Raw genomic sequence first — 23,025 nt, forward strand, 5'->3', positions numbered from 1 at the left:
ACTCCGGTGAATAACTTTTTTTTTTTTTAAATCAACTGGTGCCAGAAAGTTAAACAGATTTGTAAATTACTTCTATTAAAAAAAATCTTAATCCTTCCTGTACTTATTAGCTGCTGAATATTACAGCGGAAATTCTTTTCTTTTTGAAACACAGAACTGTCTGTTGACATCTCTGTCCATTTTAGGAACTGTCCAGAACAGCATATGTTTGCTATGGGGATTTCCTTTTACTCTGGACACTTCCTAAAATGGACAGAGATGTCAGCAGAGAGCACTGTGCTCGTGATGTCAGCAGACAGCTCTGTGTTTCAAACGGAAAAGAATTTCCACTGTAGTATTCAGCAGCTAATAAGTACAGGAAGGATTAAGATTTTTTAATAGAAGTAATTTACAAATCTGTTTAAATGGGCACTGTCATGAAATAACGTAAGTACTACAACATATCTCTAATATACTTTAATTAAAAAAAGTGATTTTAAACCAGTTTAAAATCACTTTTAAATTCGTCCACTAGGGGTCGCCCTCCTAGTGGCCGAATGCATTTGGCAGTGACGTCACTACAGAATTTCGACTCATTTAAGCCTGGCAACAAGTCGAAATTCAGTCACTGCGGTGCTCGCTCCCGCCTGTCAATCAAACAGGCGAGAGCGAGCACGCTGATAGCTGGGGCTGCGTGCATTGGCCAGCTCCACTGGCCTTGCGCGAGCGGCCCCGCCCCCGTTACCCTGTCTGGAGGCAGAGCACGTACTCACTGCTGTGCTGATCCTCCGGATGGGGGGGGGTCTAGGGGTGATGGAGTTGCGGAGTTTGGGGAGCGGAATGTCTTTTTCGGGCAGTCGGAGAGAGAAGGGTGGGGGTGTTGCGCGGCGGGGCCTGGGGGAGCGGCATGTGTGGCAGCTGCGGCTGAGACTGTTTTCACCACAGGGTACCTACAGTTGTTTCCCCACTACAACTCCCAGCATGCCCTGACAGCCAATAGATGTCAAGGCAAGCTGGGAGTTGTAGTGGTGAAACAGCTGGAGGCACCCTGTATAGTTGAACTAAGGGCGGAAGTCGGACCCCCCAGCAGGCATCAGTGACGTCACGCCTGCTGGGGAAGTCTGCCTGGTAGTGAGCACACTACCAGGCAGACAAAAAAGCATTTTTAATATAGTAAAAAAAAAATGTAAAAGGCAGGGAGGTGGTTAGGGATAGATGGGCAATAGGCAGGGACAGAAAGTAAAAAAAAAAAAAAAAAAAAGGGATGGTGGGAGCTACCCTTTAATTTTCTGGCACCAGTTGATTTAAAAAAAAAAGTTTTTCACCGGTGTACCCCTTTAAAGGCGTTTTCTGCGGAAACATATTGATGGAATTGTATTTTCAAAGAAACAAATAGAGTAGTCTGCTTACCCCTTTATCCACCTAGACTGTCCTCCAGGAAATAGTGCACCTTGTTAACCCTTCCGTTGCACAGACTCTCACTGTTGTCAATACAGGTACTGGTAACATGAACACTTTCCAAAGTAAACATTTAAAAAACGTATTACTTCAGGAGATGCTATTTCAATCCATCAACATAGTACAGTGGTCCCTCAACATATGATATTAATTGGTTCCAGGAGAACCATCATATGTTGAAACCATCATATGTCGAGTACATATGTCTATGTAAAAATGGTAATTGGTTCTGGGGCCTCGGAACCATTGTATGTTGAATACATATCTCTATGGGAAACTGCTAATTGGTTCTGGGATGACCATTGTATGTGGAGTGTATGGGGAGTGTTTAACAAACCAGGGTGCCTCCAGCTGTTGCACAACTACAACTCCCAGCATGCATGTACAGCCATTGACTGTCTGGGCTTGCTGGGAGTTATAGTTTTGCAACAGCTGGAGGCACACTGATAGGGAAACATTGATGTATGAGGTGTATAGTGTGTATATGTATTGTATGTGATGTGTGACATTGCATACAGTACTGTACAGTTCTTTAAATACCTTCAGGGGGGACAGAATGTCCTCCATTACGATCCTGCCGACTACAGCTCTATAGGAAAGGAAGGGGAGGGCAGCCAGCAGCTCATTGGATGCCTGCAGCAAGATGCTGCAGTCTATTGGCTATGGCTGCACTGGGGGGGGGGGGGGGGGGACTTACAAGGAGCTCACAGTGGAAGCCTGCGTGAGTTAGCAGGACAGCATGTGAGTAACAGGAGGCAGAACGGGGCACATTAAACAACTGTCAGTTGCTGAAGTTGTCAGCGCTGTCAGATAGTTGTTTGAACGATTGCCCCGACACACAGCAGCATCATATGTCGATGCGGCCTTCAACATACGATGGGCTCTGAGAGGCCATCATATGTTGAAATGATCATATGTCGGGGCCATCGTAAGTCGAGGGGTCACTGTACAAAGTATCCGGCATAGTACAAAGTATGCGTATTTGTAAATAGAACCGCTATGTCTGAAATGCGTTGTGGTGGCATTTTTCTTGATACATACTTTGTACAATGCTGATGGGTTTTAGTAGCATCTAATGAAGTAAACAGTTCTAACAGAGTCTACTCCAGTTACTGGATGTTTACTTTTGAGATGCATTAATGTGTAATGGTGGGGGTCAAACCAACAAGACCCTCACCGATCACACTAAAAGGCTACGGTAAGAAAAGGTCATCAACGTGTTTGCGAGAAAATCCCTTAGTCTTCTAGTCATTGCTGAACAGAATTTTACAGATGATAATGTACACGGATTATTCAACAATTCTACAGATGCATTACTTATATTTATTCATCCTGACTCCTGTCCTCTGTTATCTCAGTCTCAACTCTTATCACAATTCTGCAATCTTCAGAAATAATATTTGTTAGACTGCTTTAATACTTCTGCTTCTTCCCTTATTTCAGTCTATAGCAGTGGTCTCCAAACTGTGGAGCTCCAGATGCTGCAGAACATTGGTTGCCTAGACTAAGAGATGTAGTTTTGTACTTTAATGCAATTTAAATCAGAAAAAGTAACACCTGGTGACAATTTAAACATTTATAAACATATATTAAAATATAATTATATTTATTTAATTTAAATGCAAAATACAGAGTAGGACGCATTCTCTTTTAAGGACCCAGGACATATCGGTACGCCCGTGCAAATTACGGTCCCCGCTGCTTGCCGGGCGGGGATGCCTGCTGAAATCGTTCAGCAGGCGCCCCGTGCAAACCCCTGGGGGGTCCTGACCCCCCCCCCCCCCCCCATGTTGGCGATTGCCGCAAATCGCCGGTCAATTCAGACCAGCGATCTGCTGCGATTCCGGGTCATACGAGTCTCCAGTGACCCGGAAAATAAGGGGGATCGGTGATGTCCAAGACACCCCAGATCCCCCTGAAGGAATAGGAGTGAGGTGGCAGGGGTGACACCCCTCCTATCCCTGCCATTGGTCGGTCAGAAGCGACCAACCAATTGCCCCCCCACGGTAGTCAGGGCAGAACGGGGGAACTGTGGTGTGACTGGCGGCGGCGGCGGAGGTCCCTTACCAGCGGCGATCCTCTCCCTGGTGTGGCGTGCGGTGATCCTGCTGACTACGGTAGCCGGTGAGTTGTTGCCTAGATACAACTGGAGGGCTACAGTTTGGAGACCACTATACAGTGGTCTCTAAACTGTAGCCATCCAGATGTTGCAAAACTTCAACTCCCCGCATGCCCAGACAGCTGTTTGCTGTGTGGGCATGGTGGGATTTGTAGTTTTGCAACAGCTGGAGGCACAATGGTTGGAAAATACTGAGCTAGGTAACAGAACCTAACTGAAGGTTTTCCAACCAGTGTGCCCCCAGCTGTTTCAAAAGTACAACTCCCAGCATGCATTGTCTGTCGGTGCATGCTGGGAGTTGTAGTTTTGCAACAGCTGGAGTTTCTGCTGCAGCGCAAACTCTTAGCGGGAAACTCACCGTAAACCCCTACCCATGTGAATGTACCCTAAAAACACTACACATAAAACACTACATATACACCCCCTTACGTTTTTCATTTTTATTGGGGGGGGGGGGACAGTGTAAGGGGGTGTATATGTAGTGTTTTACCCTTTATTATGTGTTAGTGTAGTGTAGTGTTTTTAGGGTACATTCACAAAGGCAGGGGTTTACGGTGAGTTTCCCGTTAAGACTTTGCGCTGCAGCAGAAAATTTGCTACAGCTCAAACTTGAAACAGGAAACTCACTGTAAACCTGCCCGTGTGAATGTACAATATACAATCACATGGGGGGGGGGGGGGGGGGGGAGGGGGGGGGCAAACCTCCAGCTGTTGTAAAACTACAACTCCCAGAATGTACTGGCATGCTGGGAGTTGTACTTTTGCAACAGCGGGAGGCACACTGGTTGGAAAACCTTCAGTTAGATTTACCTAACTCAGTATTTCCCAACCAGTGTGCCTCCAGCTGTTGCAAAACTACAAATCCCAGCATGCCCACACAAACAGCTGTCTGGGCATGCAGGGAGTTGTAGTTTTGCAACAGCTGGAGGCACACTGGTTGGGAAACACTGTCCTAGCCTATTCAGCATACACATCATGTTACACCAGTGTTTCCAAACCAGTGTGCCTCCTGACAGCCATTGGGCATGCAGGGAGTTGTAGTTTTACAACAGCTGGAGGAACACTGGTTGGGAAACACTCTTCTAGCCAATTCAGTATATTACACACAAAGTGCATTGTTTCCCAACCAGGGTGTCTTCAGCTGTATCAAAACTACAACTCCCAGCATGCCCGGACAACTTTTGGCTGTCTGGGAAAGCTGTTAGTAGTAGTTTTGCAACAGCTGGAGGCACCCTGGTTGGGAAACACTGGTGTATGCCCTATAGGTGTGGTGAACTATAACCCCCAGGAGACTACACAGGCAGCATGCTGGTGTTATACCACAGACTGAAGACTCCTGAATGACACATGCTGGGAGTTGTAGTCCCTTTTGTGTGTGTATGCCAGTGTATCCCAACCAGGGCTGATTATATTAGTGTGCTGTGTATAAGGGGGCTGACCCGGGAAATAGTAGGATGGGTAAAGGGCGGAACAAAATAATATATATATATATATATATATATATATATTTTTTTTTAAAGCATGCTGGGATTTGTAGTTTTCAGCACATCAAGAATAGAAGCAAAGATAGGAAAACAAAGTGGGGGATAAAAAGACAAAGAACGGAAATAGAGTAGGCTAAACAAAGAGAATAGAAATGAAACAAAACAAATAGGGTAAGTCAAAAACGGAAAAACACATTTACCACCGGAGTACCCCTTTAATGGGGAGAGGGGACAGGAACAGGGGACATTGGGTCAGACACCCACAAAGACATTTCTGACATTTTAACCCAATATGCCATACGGTAAATGTCTATTATGAAAAAGGCCACATAAATCTATCCTTCAGCGCAGGACCAGACTTTCAGTGAGTTTTATCCCTCTAGAGCAGTGTTTCCCAACCAGGGCGCTTCCAGTTGTTGCAAAACTACAACTCCCAGCATGCCTGGACAGCCAAAGGCTGTCAAGGCATGCTGGGATTTGTAGTTTTGCAACATCTGAAGGCACCCTGGTTTGGAAACACTGCTCTAGTGCAAAAAGATTTATGGATAGATAATACCAAGTCAATCATTATATGCAGGACTAAATGTATCAATGCTGAGAGCTGGCCTCTTCAATATCCCTAAAATTCACAGCATATATTGTCATGGCAACAGTTTCTTGTACTCTGTTATTGGAGATCAGTTTAATGTGCCCAAATGGCCCCACGCGTAATGCTGCGGCTAGAGGCAGTCTGTCATAAGTGGGACAAGGCTTTGGGACCACATTCTCTTTTGCGATAAGTGTACAGCGTACAATGGCCCCTCTACAAGGCACTTCCAAGCCTAATCCTTTCTCAGTGCCAGTATAAATGAATGAATGAATATATATATATATATATATATATATACACATACATATACACACACACTGGTCCCTCAACATACGATGGTAATCCGTTCCAAATGGACCATCGTTTGTTGAAACCATCGTATGTTGAGGGATCCGTGCAATGTAAAGTATAGGACAGTGGTCTACAACATGTGGACCTCCAGATGGCTGTCCGGGCATTCTGGGAGTTGTAGTTTTGCAACATCTGGAGGTCCGCAGGTTGAAGACCACTGGTATAGGAAGTTATACTTGCGTGTCCCTGCCGCTCCGGACCGTCACCGCTGCCCTGGATGTCGCCTTCCATCGCTGTGTCCCCGGGGTGTCCCCGACGCTCCGGCAAGGACTCAGCTTCTCGCTCTCCGTCGCCGCCATCACGTCGCTTCTCATGCCGCTCCTATTGGATGACGTGATGACGACGATGGAGAGCGCCGACGATGCAGGGGATCCAGAAGAGGACGTGCCGGAGCCCCGAGGACAGGTGAGTGATCGTCAGCGGACCACACAGGGCACCGTAAATGGCTATCCGGTGGCAGCTGAAGCAGCCGGATAGCCGTTTATGCGATGGCCCCGACATACAAAAGCATTGTATGTTGATGCTGCATTCAATATGCGATGGCCTCTGAGAGGCCATCATATGTTGAAATGCTCGTATGTCGGGGCCATCGTAGGTCGGGGAGGGTGGGGTCACTGTATACCATGTAATATTTTTATATATATATATATATATATATATATATATATATATATATATATATATATATATATAGGGTCAGTACTTTCCTCAGGGAGAGGACACCTTCAGGTGTAACGGAGATTCAGGTTAGGCCATTTAGCACTCCGCAGGCATTCTGGGTAGGGGAATATGCAAAGCAGCTCATTACACAACCTTTTCAGGTAGTGTTCCCTGGTATCAGCTTCGCTCCTGTTAAGGAATATATATTATATATATTATATTCCTTAACAGGAGCGAAGCTGATACCAGGGAACACTACCTGAAAAGGTTGTGTAATGAGCTGCTTTGCATATTCCCCTATATATTTATTTTTTAGACAGGATCCTGCAATATGGAATAGTGAAGCAATCTACACTATTCCATCCAGTAGTAAAACGCAACCCCAACCAGAAATCATTTGAACAAAGTGACATGTTTATGGCCAATGTCAGGTCTATGGGTACATTGCTGTGTGCACCAGGAAATTCCCGGCACTTACAGCAATTGGACACCGCTGACATGTAAAAGGCCCCAATTATATGGACATACAGCCTTGTGAACACCCTCAGTCTGACTGGCTGACCACTCAAGAACTCTTTTTTCAGCGTACATGTCTGTATATTTCAAATCTTTTAATTCCCAGGAATTCCGTAATAAAAACACATCCAATATAAAAATGAAGTAAATCACACCACAGAATCTAAGACACAATGTAATACACACAATAAAAAGTTAAAAGAAATAAATAGTAATTTTAGTCATCTTGATATTTACGCACTCTTATCTTTTATGTTATTGCTATATAACCAGTGAGTAGACCTACAAACACAATGGTGCCTATTTAAAAAACTGTCTTAACAGGAAATCTGGACTTGTTGCCTTTAACAACCAGAGCCCAGCTTGAAATTATTTAAAGCATACCTCCGATAAAGGCTCCAGCAGCAGGATATCTGTTTTAATGTGTCCTGATTGTTCTAGTTTAGGGCAAGGCTTGGGCTATAAAGTTGCCAGGAAATTTAAATCCACTCTGAGATCCAAAAACATTTTATATGGTGTCACTGATTAAAGACCTTTTGTAATATGGTTGATTAACACAGCATGCAAAAATCCCACCACTAGGGGACCCCATACATACTGGTACACTAACCAGTCCTGCAGCGGCAACTTGTCCACGAATAATGGACAAGAGATGATTTATGGACAAGGCTGCATAAGCAGACACACCAATCACCTCCCACCACCACAAGGAAGGGACACGCCCCCTTCCCTGAGAGGATTTCTAACACTGTGAGCTAATGAAAAGACAGATTTTTTATAATAAATATAAATGACAGAGGCATAAAAATTTGATGGACAAGTAAGGATTAGGCACTGAGTAACAGTTTTTTTGGGGGGGGGGGATCTGACAGGTATGCTTTAAAAATATATCCTACCACCGGAGCCATCATCAGAGGTAAGCTTTAGCTGCTAAGGAGAAGCAAAACCTGGGCTGTGATTGGTTACTATTAGAGATGAGCGAACTTACAGTAAATTTGATTAGTCACAAACTTCTCGGCTCGGCAGTTGATGGATTATCCTGCATAAATTAGTTCAGCTTTCAGGTGCTCCCGTGGGCTGGAAAAGGTGGATACAGTCCTAGGAGAGTCTTTCCTAGGACTGTATCCACCTTTTCCAGCCCACCGGAGCACTTGAAAGCTGAACTAATTTATGCAGGATAAGTCATCAACTGCCGAGCCGAGAAGTTTGTGATGAATCGAATTTACTGAAAGTTCGCTCATCTCTAGTTATTATAAACAACAAGACCACTTTTACCTTTAGAATTTTTTTTTACAAATATGGCAACAATATTCATATCTATATATATATATATATATTTTTTTTTTTTATAAAACTGGTTTAGTGATCATTCCCCCCAAAAATCCTAAAGATGGACATGCCCTCTAAGAGACACCAACAACCTCAGTTTGCTTCTTCATTCGAATGTGTGTCTGCATGTGTCGTTTCAGGTGGGGATCCTGGCGGAAAAATTTCCCACATTCTTTGCACTCAAAGGGTTTTTGCCCAGCATGCATTAGATAGTGGCGCTCCAGTTTGGAGGGGGTTCGGAAGACTTTAGGGCACACACTGCACTTGTAACTCTTTCGGACACCTCGAGTCCTCATTTTCTGCAGGGAGCGCTCCTGATGGGATTTTGCACTGCGCTCGCTGATCCTTGCCTTTTTACGTGTCACGCGTTTTTGGATCCCAGAAGACAAGTCCAACGATTCACTTTCTACTTTTATGTCGGGAACCACAACAGTCAATGCTTGACCGAGTTCTTCAGTGTTTACCGCTGGGTCATAATGCTGGGACAGGGGAAGGCTGGTGACCTCTTGTTGGCAAATCGCAGAATCATAATCTTCCAATCTGTCCTGTGACCCAAGCACAGAAGCTTTTTGTAGGTGAGTTACTTGGTGGCGTTTTAAGTGAGCAGATTGCCGAAACGTCTTCCCGCATTCAGTGCAGGTGAAAGGCTTTTGGCCAGTGTGAATGAGGTAATGCCTACGTAACTTGGACATAGTAAGGAACGTCTTATTGCACTGGTCGCATTTGGCCGCTTTTTTCCTTTTCTGCAGAATACCCTGTGCCCCTTGAAGAAACTGGTGAAGTGAATGATTCTCCTCTCCATGTTGTTCAAAACCATGAAAGGTATTAAATATGGTTTCACCATCTCTCTTTTCAAGCAGTCCAGGAAAATTCATTCCAAGTTGATGGTGTTGAATATATCTTCCCTGGTCTACATGAGCCGGCCTAATGTTTTTGCCCCGTGGTTTTCCTTTCCGAAAGAGATTCTTAGTGACATCAAGCTTCTGTGCTTCACTGGTGTCCATATAATCCGATTCCTCAAAGGGCTCTGCTTTCAACAACCTCCCAACTGAAACACAACCATCGAGACCAATCTCATTCAAGTGACATTCATACGTTTTTGTTTTTTTGACAAACCCTCTATTATAAGGTCTTCTGGTTGCAGTCCCCGCTTCGGGGACTTGTGTTTGTGTCAAACATTTATGGTTATCGAGATGTTCCTGGTTGTCAAAGCACAGTCCACAAGGAGAACACTGGAAAGGGATCACAAATACAGAGACGTCCTCATGGCCCTCCTGCTTCACCTCCTGAGGCTCCGTCCTGGGATTAGGTAGCTTTGTGTGCTTCTTCTGGTGCTTAACAAGTTTTTCCAACATTTTGAAGGCCTTAGGGCATTGACTGCACTCAAAGGGTTTCTCCTCAGAGTGAGTGAGCAGATGGATCTTCAGGTGGGTCTTCTGTCTGAAGGCTTTCCCACAAAGTGCACAGGCGAAGGGTCTCTGGCCGGTGTGAGTCATTAGGTGTCGCTCCAGCTTTGAGCGAGTAGGAAACATCTTACTGCAGAAGTCACAGCGCCGGGGTTGTGCTTTCCTCACGCCGGTCACATTCATAAAGTCACACTGGTGAAGCAAATGCTTTTCTTCACTTTCAAAGGTTTTCTGGCACCCAAAGCAGTACAGTGGTAAAGAGAAAAATCTTTTACGCCTTGGCGTCGGCGATTTTTTTGTCAGCCTCACCTCCTTTATGGCGCTGGCTTGGTGCAGCTGCTGGTGCCTGGAGAAGGTCTCTGAATTTTTAAAGTGGCGGTGACAAATGTTGCATTGGAAAGGGAGCATGTGGGTCATCATGTGCCTTTCTAGGTGCACCAACTGGCGGAACGTCTTACTGCAGTCCTGGCACGGGAAGGGCTTCTGGCCGGTATGGGTGAGGTTATGTCGTGCCAGCTTGGAAGGCGTCTCAAACTGCTTGGAGCAGGAATCACAGCAGTACGGCCTCTTTTTTGGAGGCTTATTAAGGCCCTGGTACTGTTGGCTGTTGACCATGTTATCTGGAATAGAATGCATTGCAGTGCAGCAGCCAGGCTCCTTGTCTGCTCTCACATGACTCCAGGGACGGTGAATACCGGCTGTGAGGAGGCTCCACGTCCTGTGACCGGTCTGCTGCGGCTCCTATGGAGGATCTCCCCGTCTACAGGGTGAGCCTAGGACAGCAGCGATCACCTACATCCGGAAGTCCTCTCCCAGCAGCTCGAGTCAGAACGTCGGGTAAACATGACGTCATCGAAGGGCGCCGTAATCACGCGCGGCCATATTTGATGTGGCATAAGGCTCCAGTGTTGTGTTTATACCGCGTCTGTCTTAGTATGAAGGTTGCACGGGCAAGCGAATGCTGGGAGTTGTAGTCTGATACTTCTTATCTGTATGTGAGCCCCATGCCTAAAAAAAAGCCGCCTATGCATTAGTTTACTACACTGTTTTCCAAACAGCCTGTCTCCAGCTGTTGCAAAACTACAACTCCCAGCATGCCCGGACAGCCAAAGGCTGTCCGGGCATGCTGGGAGTTGTAGTTTTGCAACAGCTGGAGACACACTGTTTGGAAAACACTTGTTTACTGCTCTCTATGTGTTTAAAAAACTACAACCAGCTATCAGGGCATGCTGGGAGTTGTAGTTTTGCAACAGCTGGAGACACTGTTTGGAAAACACTTGTTTACTGCTTTCTATTTGTTTTAAAACCTACAACCAGCTATCAGGGCATGCTGGGAGTGGTAGTTTTGCAACAGCTGGAGACACACTGTTTGGAAAACACTTGTTTACTGCTCTCTGTTTGTTTAAAAAACTACAACCTGCTATCAGGGCATACTGGGAGTTGTAGTTTTGCAACAGCTGAAGACACACTGTTTGGAAAACACTTGTTTACTGCTTTCTATTTGTTTTAAAACTTACAACCAGCTATCAGGGCATGCTGGGAGTTGTAGTTTTGCAACAGCTGGAGACACACTGTTTGGAAAACACTTGTTTACTGCTCTCTGTTTGCTTAAAAACTACAACCAGCTATCAGGGCATGCTGGGAGTTTTAGTTTTGCAACAGCTGGAGACACACTGTTTGGAAAACACTTGTTTACTGCTTTCTATTTGTTTTAAAACTTACAACCAGCTATCAGGGCATGCTGGGAGTTGTAGTTTTGCAACAGCTGGAGACACTGTTTGCAAAACACTTGTTTACTGCTCTCTATTTGTTTAAAAAACTACAACCAGCTATCAGGGCATGCTGGGAGTGGTAGTTTTGCAACAGCTGGAGACACACTGTTTGGAAAACACTTGTTTACTGCTCTATATTTGTTTTAAAAACTACAACCAGCTATCAGGGCATGCTGGGACTTGTAGTTTTGCAATAGCTGGAGACACACTGTTTGGAAAACACATGTTTACTGCTATTTGTTTTAAAAACTACAACCAGCTATCAGGGCATGCTGGGAGTTGTAGTTTTGAAACAGATGGAGAACGCAGCGCTTGGTAGCCATTTACATCTGTCACCTCAGATTTATACAGCTGCAGAAACTGTCTGGTGACAAGACAATATAAGTTTTCATGGGTTTGACAGAACTTATAAAATGATGTTTTTCTCCCCAGGCTAAAGAGTCAAGGAGGGGGGGGCAGCTGCTTAGGTGGCAAGGCATCATGCAGGATTTGGTGACAGGGCTTAGCGTCCTGTTTATCAATCAACTAGGACAGGAGGAAGAGGAGACCCAGGAGGCAAGAGGTGCTGCAGCAGCACTAAAGACATTACTGTTATTGGAAAAAAAAAGCTTTGACTTTGTTCAGACATGTCATTTAGATCACACCAGGTCTCAGTACTGGGACCTGCTGTGATTGTGAGTTATAAGATAGAGAAGTGCACAGCACCGTGGTTCATTTTTTTTTATATGTCAGCAATGCTTTCGGCCCCACCTCCTTGACACTTGAGTCCGGTGAGAAAATCAACGTTTTATAAGTAGTGGCAAACCCATCAGCACTAAGAAAGGTATGTTTGATATCGTCCTCCTGTCATCTATCTGATGTGTCTGCCTCTTATATAATAAATATTAGCTGACGGGTTCCCTTGAAGGGTATATTCACACGTGCATAGTTTGCTGCAGATTTTCTGCTTTGGATTTTATTATTCACTTACCAGCAGAAAATCAATGAAGTCAATGGGTAGCAACATAATAAGCTTGTGGATTTTCTGCTGTAAAAATGCTGCTTACAGAATTTCCACTGCAGAAAACCAGCAGTGGATTATGTAAGTGTGAACAAACCCTAAGGCTAGGTTCACACTGCGGAATTTCCGGGCAGAACATTTTCGCCTGGAGATTTTGAGTGCGGACAGCGCCGACTGAATCAGTCGGTGCTAGGACCGTGCGGACACTGCAGTCTCAAATAGACTGAAATGTGTTCCGCAAGTATTTCCGCCTGAAGAATGAGCAACGCCATTCTTCAGGCAGAAATTTCCAAGCAGATTTTCTGTTCACAAATTCTGCTTCACAAATTCCGAAGTGTGAATTTGTGAACGGAAACCCATTCACTACACTATGCATTTTAGCAAGCGGAATTTCTGCCTGAAATTCTTTCAAAGCGGATTTGCAGGCGGAAATTCCGTAGTGTGAACCTAGCCTAAGGGTATATTCATATGTACAGGATATGCTGCAGTTTCATGTTGTTAAATGAATACAAATAAATAGTTGAACACAGTTCCTGTACATGTGCACGTACCCTTATGGTGTATACTTGGGCCTTTGACAGCCTTTGGTTAGCTGGGCATGCTTGGTGTTCTAGTTTTGCAACAGCTGGAGGAACACTGTTTGGAAAACATTGTTCTATGTAATTCCATGGCGTGTTATTCCAATAGCAAAGTACTTCATGGGGGAGATTTATCAAAACCTGTGCAGAGGAAAAATTGACCAATTTCTCATAGCAACCAATCAGATTGTTTCTTTTTATTTTTCAGAGGCCCTTTCTAAAATTTAAGAAGCAATCTGATTGGTTGCTTTTGGCAACTGGTAAACTTCTTCTTTGCACAGGTTTTGATAAATCTCTCCCGATATAAACCCATTAGAGAGACACCACTCATGTTGTTGGCCTTTACACCTGTATAGCCTGAGCTCTAAGTACTAAAACCTCAATCATAAGGCAAATGAGCATTTATAAGAGGCATGTTCGTTCTTGGTAATTGGCCCGAATAAAAGGGTCAGCTATTAGCCAATGAAAGGGAAAACGCTTGATTGTCAACAAAGCCCATCTTTTTTGCAGCCAAAAATCATTAACCCCTTCCCGCCACAGGACATATGGATACGTGCCAGTTGCCTACATGTTAACTTAACTGGGCATATGCATATGTCCTAGTGATCTGCTCAGCGCGATGCTCTGCAGGAGATCGCCGGCGGGACCTGGCTGTCAATCACAGCCGGGGTCCCGCCGCAGCTGCCAAGACCAGGATTGCGTTGGTCTCAGCAGCATTAACCCCATAGATGCTGTGATCAGTCCTGATCACGTTATCTATGGGATTTACAGGGGAAGGGGGCTCCCCTCGTTTACCAATGCCATTCCTGTGATGAGATCGTGGGGTCCCTTTGGTTGTCATGGCAGCAGGAGGCCAGCTGATGGGCTCCTGTCTACCTAGTCCGGCAGCCTGTGAGGTCCAGCCAAAGGCCGGATCACACAGGCTGAGATACTGATAGTTATACTGTACTGCAGTATAGATGTACTTCTGCATAATATAACAGGTTTTGATAAATCTCCCCCTTTATTTTTTATACTTTTCCCATTTTACCTATCTAGAGGAAAAGTTGCTGAGTTGCCCATAGCAACCAATCAGATCGCTTCTTTCATTTCTAAAAAGTCCTCTGAAAAATGCTATGGGCAACTTTTCCTCTGGACAGGTTTTGATAAATATCCCCTAAAATGTTTTTCAATCTATTAATATAGATAAAACAAATAAATAACATAAATGCCAAAAGGAAAATGCTCAAACCTATACATAATAGGTATTGCCATGTTCGTAATGACTTCTACAATAAAACGATAATGTTATTCATCCCGAACGGTGAAAACCGTTAAAAAAAAAAAAGTATGAAATTTTAGTTTAAAAAGTAGAATAAGAAGGACCAAAAGATAGCGTGTATTGCAAAAATGGTTCCAATAAAAAGTGCAGCTCGTCCTGCAAACAATAAGCCCTCACAAAATGGCATTGGATGAAAAATAAAAAAGTTATGGCTGTCAGAACACAAGAAAGGGGAAAAAAGGATTTTGTTGAGAAAAGGAAAAACTATATAGATTGGGTATCGCCATAATCATACCGACCCACAGAATAGAGGTAACATCATTTTAAATACAGTGTTTTTTTTTTCAACAAAAACAGTGAGTTTTTCCACAAAAAATGTTGCATGAATCAACAAAGATTTATCACTAATATAAAGTACAATATGTCACGAAAAAACCATCAAGTCGTTAAGTAAAGTAGAATCACGTTGTTAAAGGGGTATTCCAGGCCAAAACTTTTTTTTTATATATCAACTGGCTCCGGAAAGTTAAACAGATTTCTAAATTACTTCTATTAAAAAATCTTAATCCTTCCAATAGTTATTAGCTTCTGAAGTTGAGTTGTTGTTTTCTGTCTAACTGCTCTCTGATGACTCACGTCCGGGAGCTGTGCAGTTCCTATGGGGATATTCTCCCATCATGCACAGCTCCCAGGATATGACATCATCATTGAGCAGTTAGACAGAAAACTTCAGCTAATAACTATTGGAAGGATTAAGATTTTTTAATAGAAGTAATTTACAAATCTGTTTAACTTTCCGGAGCCAGTTGATATATGTAAAAAAAAGGTTTTGCCTGGAATACCCCTTTAAGTAAAAGCATGTCAGAGGTATTATAACTTAGGGTACGTTCGCACATACAGGATCCTGCACAGATTAGATGCGCAGGATTTGTAACTGCAGATTAGAATCTGTGCTCAGTCATTTAGTTTACATTGAAATCTGCAGCAGAAAATCCTGTGCATCAAATCCTGCGCATCAAATCTGCGTTCGTGTGAACGTACCCTTAAAGAGACATGTCAGATTTGAAAAATTGGGCCCGATCATTTAGGTAAAAATGGGACGAAAGAAGATGTTTCAAATCAACTGGTAACAACCTTTAAGGGGTGACCCCCTTGCGGGGAAAACCCTTACTAGAACCCTCCCTTTAAAAATATATCTTTACTTCTCTTTATTAAAATATATGGTACCCCAAGAAAATGTTAAAATTTGCAGTGGTATTGGGTGACTGAGTTTAGAGTGTGGGGTTCTCCCACACTCTATAGCTAGGTCAGATCCGGACTGCGGTGTCTATTCATTCATGTAATGCGGACCATTGGTGCCTCCAATGTCCGCTATATCACCGCTGTCCCTGACTCTATTAATGTCACTGATACCCTATAACCACGCCACTAAAACGCTAGACTGTAAGCCTCCCCGACGTTTCGGTGACAAATCACCTTTGTCAAGGGTTACGCCGTGATCTGAAGTTTTTAGCGGCACCATTTTTGTATTGATCTGACTTTTTGATCACCTTTTATTCATTTTTTCATTATATAAAAAGTGACCAAAAATACGCTATTTGGAACTTTGGAATTTTTTTGCGCGTACGCCATTGATCGTGCGGTTTAATTAACGATATATTTTTATAATTCGGACATTTCCACACATGGCGATACCACAGATGTTTATTTTTTTACACAGTTTTTTTTTTAGATGGGAAAAGGGGGGTGATTCAAACTTTTGTTAGGGAAGGGGTTAAATGATCTTTATTAACTTTTTTTTCACACTTTTTTTTGCAGTGTTATAGCTAGCCATAGCTTTGCATTGATCAGTGTTATCGGCACTTGACTGCTCCTTCCTGGATCTGCTGGGAGCATTTTAGTTTTGCTTTAGCCGCGGCGATCAGCTTTGAACGCCGTGGCTCAAGGGTGCCGCACACTGTTAGCCACGGGTCCCGGCCATTGTTAGAGGCTGGGCCCGACCCACTATAAAGAAAGGGAGGAGGCCAAGGGCGTACAGGTACGCCCGTGGTCCCCAGGAGGTTAAAGTAGTAATCTGGTGCAAAACATTATTTTTTTTTTTTTAAATCAACTGGTGCCAGAACGTTAAACAGATTTCTATATTACTTCTATTTCAAAATCTTTATTCTTCCAGTACTTATCAACTGCTGTATGCTCCACAGGAAGGTCTTTTCTTTTTAAATTTATTTTCTGTCTGACCACAGTGCTCTCCACTGACACTTCTGTCTGTCTCAGAGACTGTCAAGAGCAGGAGAGGTTTACTATGGGGATTTGCCCCTGCTCTTGACAGTTACTGAGACAGACGTGTCAGTAGAGAGCACTGTGGTCAGACAGAAAAGAAATTTAGAAAGAAAAGAACTTCCTGTGGAGCATACAGCAGCTGGAAGGATTAAAAGTGTTTTAAAATAAAGAAAAAGTCCAAATCACCCCCTTTCCCCATTTTTCAAATAATTCATTGTAAAAAAAAATTATAAACATATTTGGTATTGCCATGTGCATAATTGTCCGAACAATGAAGTTATGATGTTCCTGATGCTGCATGATGAAAGGCGTAGAAGCGAAAAAATTCCAAACGCCAAACTTAGTGATTTTTGATCATATCACGTCCCAGAAAAAGACATAGGGGGAGATTTATCAAAACCTGTGCAGAGGAGAAGTTGCCCAGTTGCCCATAGCAACCAATCATATCGCTTCTTTCATTTTGCAGAGGCCTTGTTAAAAATGAAAGAAGCGATCTGATTGGTTGCTATGGGCAACTGGGCAACTTTTCCTTTGCACAGGTTTTGATAAATCTCCCCCATAATCCGTAGGTGGTAAAAAAAAAGTTATAGGGGTCAGAACATTGGATTGAACAAACTTTTTCTTTTTCAAGTTTTCAATTTGAAATCAAGTTCAAGTTTTCAATCTTAAAACAAACAACAATTTTTCCAAGTTTGGTATCACCGGAATCGTTACTGACCTATAGAATAAAGATAGCATGACAAATTCACCTTATTGTGAACGCCCCAAAAAAATATTGCCCCACAAAATTAATATTTTTTTCAATTTTGCCTTACATACCGTATATATTTTTATGGCTCCATAATACATTATATGATAAAATAAAGTGCGCCCACTCATCCCACAAAAAAATAACATAAGCCCTGATACAACTTTGTCAGTGGAAAAATAAAAAGTTCTGGGTTTTAGATTGTGAGGAGCAAAAAAAGTGAGCCAAAAAAAATTAAAAATTAAAAACTCGCTGCGTCATATAGGGGTTAAGGTAAAAACAGGGGGCACTTTTGTCCCATTCAAACAGATTTTTCGTGACAGAGAACCCGAACCTAGCCTTAACCCCTTAAGGACCAGGCCAATTTCCACTGTAGCGTTTTTTGCACATCTGACCACTTTCACTTTAAGCATTAATAACTCTGGGATGCTTTTACCTTTCATTCTGATTCCGAGATTGTTTTTTCGTGACATATTCTACTTTATGTTAGTGGTAAATTTTTGTCAAAACTTGCATCATTTCATGGTGAAAAATTCTGAAATTTGATGAAAAAATTTAAAATTTTGCATTTTTTCTAACTTTGAAGCTCTCTGCTTGTAAGGAAAATGAATATTCCAAAAAAAATTATATCTTGATTCACATATACAATATGTATACTTTATATTTGCATCATAAAGTTGACATGTTTTTACTTTTGGAAGACATCAGAGGGCTTCAAAGTATAGCAGCAATTTTCCAATTTTTCACAAAATTTTCAAAAACGGAATTTTTCAGGGATCAGTTCAATTTTGAAGTGAATTTGAAGGGCCTTCTTATTAGAAATACCCCACAAATGACCCCATTATAAAAACTGCACCACCAAAGTATTCAAAATGACATTCAGTAAGTGTGTTAACCCTTTAGGTGATTCACAGGAATAGCAGCAAAGTGAAGGAGAAAATTCAAAATCTTACATTTTTACACTCGCATGTTCTTGTAAACCCAGTTTTTGAATTTTTACAAGGGGTAAAAGGAGAAAATCTTACTAAAATTTGTAACCCAATTTCCCTCGAGTAAGGAAATACCTCATATGTGTATGTCAAGTTTTCGGTGGGTGCAGTAGAGGGCTCAGAAGGGAAGGAGCGACAATGGGATTTTGGAGAGTGGGTTTTTCTGAAATGTATTTTGGGGGGCATGTCCCATTTAGGAAGCCCCTATGGTGCCAGAACAGCAAAAAAAAAAAACACATGGCCTACTATTTTGGAAACTACACCCCTCAAGGAACGTAACAAGGGTCCGCTGAGCCTTAACACCCCACAGATGTTTGACGACTTTTCGTTAAAGTTGGATGTGTAAATGATTTTTTTTTTCACTAAAATGCTGGTTTTCCACCAAATTTTACATTTTCACAAGGGGTAATAGGCGAAAATGCCCCCCCAAAATTTGTAACCCCATCTCTTCTGAGTTTGAAAATACCCCATGTGTGGGCGTCAAGTGCACTGCGGGAGCACTACAATGCTCAGAAGAGAAGGAGTCACATTTGGCTTTTGGAAAGCACATTTTGCTGAAATGGATTTTGGGGGGCATGTCCCATTTAGGAAGCCCCTATGGTTCCAGAACAGCAAAAAAAAAAAAAAAAAAAACCCACATGGCCTACTATTTTGGAAACTACACCCCTCAAGGAACGTAACAAGGGGTCCGCTGAGCCTTAACACCCTACAGGTGTTTGACGACTTTGGATATGTAAATTATTATTATTATTATTATTATTTTACTAAAATGCTGGTTTTTCCCCAAATTTTACATTTTTAAAAGGGGTAATAGTAGAAAATGCCCCCCAAAATGTGTAACCCCATCTCTTCTGAGTATGGAAATACCCCATGTGTGGACGTCAAGTGCACTTTGGGCGCACTACAATGCTCAGAAGAGAAGGAGTCACATTTACAAATTTTGCTGAAATGGGGGGGGGGGGCAGGTCGCATTTAGGAAGCCCGTATGGTGCCAGGACAGAAAAAAAAAAAACACATGACATACTATTCCGGAAACTACATCCCTCAAGGAACATAACAAGGGGTACAGTGAGTCATAAGACCCCACAGGTGTTTGATAAATATTCATGAAGTGGGATGTGAAAATGAAAAATTTAATTTTTCCACAAAAATGCTGGGGTTACCCCAAATTTTTCATTTTCACAAGTGGTAAAAGGAGAAAATGTCACCGTAAGTTTGTAAATACAGTAACCCCCCCGACATGCGATGGCCCCGACATATGATCAAATCGACATACGATGGCCTCTCAGAGGCCATCGCATGTCGATGTCAGCATCGACATACGATGCTTTTATATGTCGGGGCCATCGCATTAACTGCTATCCGACAGCGCAAAATGCTTAAGCTGCTGTCGGATAGCAGTTTAAGCATCCCGGACAGGTTCACTTACCTATCCCCGCTGCCCCGGGTCCACTTCGCGATCCTCCGGCGTCTTCTGCATCTTCTTCGGGGTCCGGGCCTCACTTTTCGGCGTCTTTATTACGTCGCTGCGCACGCCGTCCCGGCAACGTAATAACGTCACCAGAAAGCAAGGCCCGGACACCGGAGAAGATGCGGAAGAAGCCGGAGGATCCCGAAGAAGATGCCGGAGCAGCGGCACAGCATCGGGAGCCCCTGGGACAGCATCGGGAGTGGTGAGGGCGCGGTCCGGAGCGGCGGGGACAGGTGAGTATTAAATGCACTTTTTACATTGCATGAATCCCTCAACGTACGATGGATTCGACAAACGATGGGTCGTTTGGAACTAATTACCATCGTATGTTGAGGGACCACTGTACATTTCTTTGGAATAAGGACATACCTCAAGTCTGGGCGTAAACAGCATGCCCACCGGTCTCAGAGGAGCAGGTCGCATTCAGGGGCCTTGAGCTTCTGTGTTGCGGCCTATGGAGCCATTACATGGGGTAAATAACTGGGGTACACTAAATAACTAAAATGGGGTACAGTGGGACATAAAATTATAAAACAGGTTATGTTCCCAGAATGATGACCCAGAGCATAGCCAAAACTAAAAAAGATGCCCTCCCCAAACCCTATGCTCTGAATCATCATTCTGGGAATGTGATGTGTGTGGCCGTTCCTAACCTGTTGCCTCAAATGCGCACCCTGCTCAGGTGGAGAGAGAACGCTGCGCATTTGAGGGAACATAAAAAGTCCCCGATGATAGTGACTCAGTGACCCATGACCCAGAGCAAAAAATGCCCCCAGAGGTCTTATCAGCTTTTTTTTTTTTTTTTAGATGAGTTTTTTGGGGACAATTTAGTGGTTTTATGGTGTTAAAATTTGGAATGTACTCTGGACTTGGTACATTGGGGTCAAATTATGGAAAATAAAAATGAAAAGGGAAAATTTAGTACTGCATGGAAGTGTGATACTCCCTGAAGCAGTTTTTAATGCAGAGGCCAGGATGATCGGGGCAAGTGTCACATTGAGTGGTGGTGTCCTTCCGAATCCCCCTCCTGTTACAGACTCTGCATTTTTTCTGGGATCGTCCCTTCTTTCCAGTGTGGGGACCTCACCTGGAAAGTGTTGGCCTGGGATGATCCTGGCACCTATAACTCCAGTTTCTTGGGAAGTCCGGCCTGCTCTTTCCCGGTCGCCAAAGATCAGGACCTTTAGGACTTCTTCTTGGAACTGGAGGAATGTCCCTGTGTTGCCAGCGTACTGGGACAGTACAAAAGCGTTGTACATGGCAACCTGTACCAAGTAGACCGCAACTTTTTTGTACCATACCCGTGTTTTCCACATGGCCATGTATGGCTTGAGGACTTGATCAGAGAGATCAACTCCCCTCATATACCGATTGTAGTCCAGAATACAATCGGGCTTGAGGACCAGTGTTGTGGTACCTCACACAGGGACAGGTGAGCTGCCGTTACCATGAATAGTGGTCAGCATAAGGACATCCCTCTTATCCTTCTACCTCACCAGCAACAGGTTTTCATTGGTAAGGGCACGGGACTCACCCTTGGGCATAGGTGTCTGCAGAAAATTTAGAGGGAGGCCTCTCTGGTTTTTCCGCACGGTCCCACAAGCGGACGTGGATCTGGAGGCAAGGGATGTGAACAGAGGGATGCTGGTATAAAAGTTGTCCACGTACATGTGGTAACCCTTATCCAGCAATGGGTGCACAAACTCCCAAACAATTTTCCCGCTAACACCCAGAGTGGGGGAACAATCTGGGGGTTCAATATGGGAATCTTGTCCCTCATACACTCTAAACTTGAAAGTGTACCCGGAGGTACTCTCACAAAGTTTATAGAGCTTCACGCCATACCGCGCCCGCTTCGAGGGAATATACTGGCGGAAGATGAGTCTCCCCTTAAAGCTGATAAGAGACTCATCGACCGAGAGCTCCCTGAGGGGTATGTAGGCCTCCAAAAATTTGGCCCCAAAGTGATCGATGACCGGCTTCACTTTGTAAAGCCAGTCATAGGTGGGATCACCTCGGGGTGGAAATGCCTCATTATCTGCATAATGGAGGCATTTCCGAATGGCCTCGAACCGCCTCCGTGCCATGACCATACTGTAAAGCGGGGTCTGGTAGAAGATGTCCCTGCTCCAGTACTGTCTGACACTTGGTTTTTTGACCAGGCCCCAAAATGTCCTCATTTCTGCTGCATCAATGGCGCACCATTCATTGGGCCTGGCCAAAACAGAATCTGGGTGGTGGGCGATGAACTGCCTGGCGTACAGATTTGTCTGCTCCACCATGTGATTGACAAAACTGTCACTAAAAAAATAACTGAAATAGTCAATTTCAGTGAATCCAGAATTGTCAATCCGGATTCTGGAGTCGCCAACAAACTCCGGAACCCGTGGCTGATAAGTCTCTGGGGGTCTCCAGACAGGTTCACCGGAAGGGGGCTTCGGTAAACTTGTCTGGGGGGTCGGACTCCTAGTACGAGCGGCATCACCACTCGCACTAGTGCCGGCCACTGGGCCACTATCATGGGGGTGCGTGGCCTCGCCTGGCGGCATCTCCGCCGCCGTACAAGTGACTCATCATCAGTACTAGATGATGAGGAGGACGATGAAGAACACAGGAATGTTGGATCTTCATCGTCCTCACTGACAGATTCGAGTCTGAGGCAAGAAAAGCATATGCCTCCGTTGCCGAAAATGCTATCGCCTTTTTTCTACGGGGGGGGGGGGGGGGGGTTGGTGGCGGGTGCGTGTATGTGTGTGTGTGGGGGGGGGGGGGGGTGAGTATGTAGTGTGTGTGATTGGTGTAACTGTATGGGCATAAAAAAAAGCGCTGCGGCCAAAAAAATAATAATGGGGAGGGGGGTGTCCAAATGCAGCGCCCTGAACCCCTGGGTCACAATAGGGCCCAAGGTGGCAGACCCTTTAGGTCCTATTAGGGGGGAAACAAATGTTACTTTTTTTTACACTTTTTTTTAACTTTACTTTACTGGTTAACCCTACCTGTCCCTGGGGCTGTACTCTCTCCCTGCTCTAAGGGGG

At 44.0% G+C, this 23,025-nt stretch overlaps 1 protein-coding gene across 2 annotated transcripts in view; it reads right to left on the reverse strand.

The window, feature by feature from the left end:
- Positions 1-23,025, reverse strand: part of LOC130295009 (zinc finger protein 770-like) — a 179,711-nt gene that overhangs the window by 21,595 nt on the left and 135,091 nt on the right. Inside the window, exon 1 of one of the 2 annotated variants that reach the window (XM_056545186.1) lies at positions 8,578-10,725. The exons of the other annotated variant lie outside the window; for it this stretch is intronic. Coding sequence (XP_056401161.1) covers positions 8,578-10,527 — 1,950 coding nt within the window. The 5' untranslated portion in view covers positions 10,528-10,725. Of the gene's footprint in view, positions 1-8,577; positions 10,726-23,025 lie in introns of those variants that run through there. 2 annotated transcript variants of the gene reach the window in all.

This window comes from Hyla sarda, chromosome 11 (genome assembly GCF_029499605.1).
Source record: "Hyla sarda isolate aHylSar1 chromosome 11, aHylSar1.hap1, whole genome shotgun sequence".
Taxonomy (NCBI): Eukaryota; Metazoa; Chordata; class Amphibia; order Anura; family Hylidae; genus Hyla; species Hyla sarda.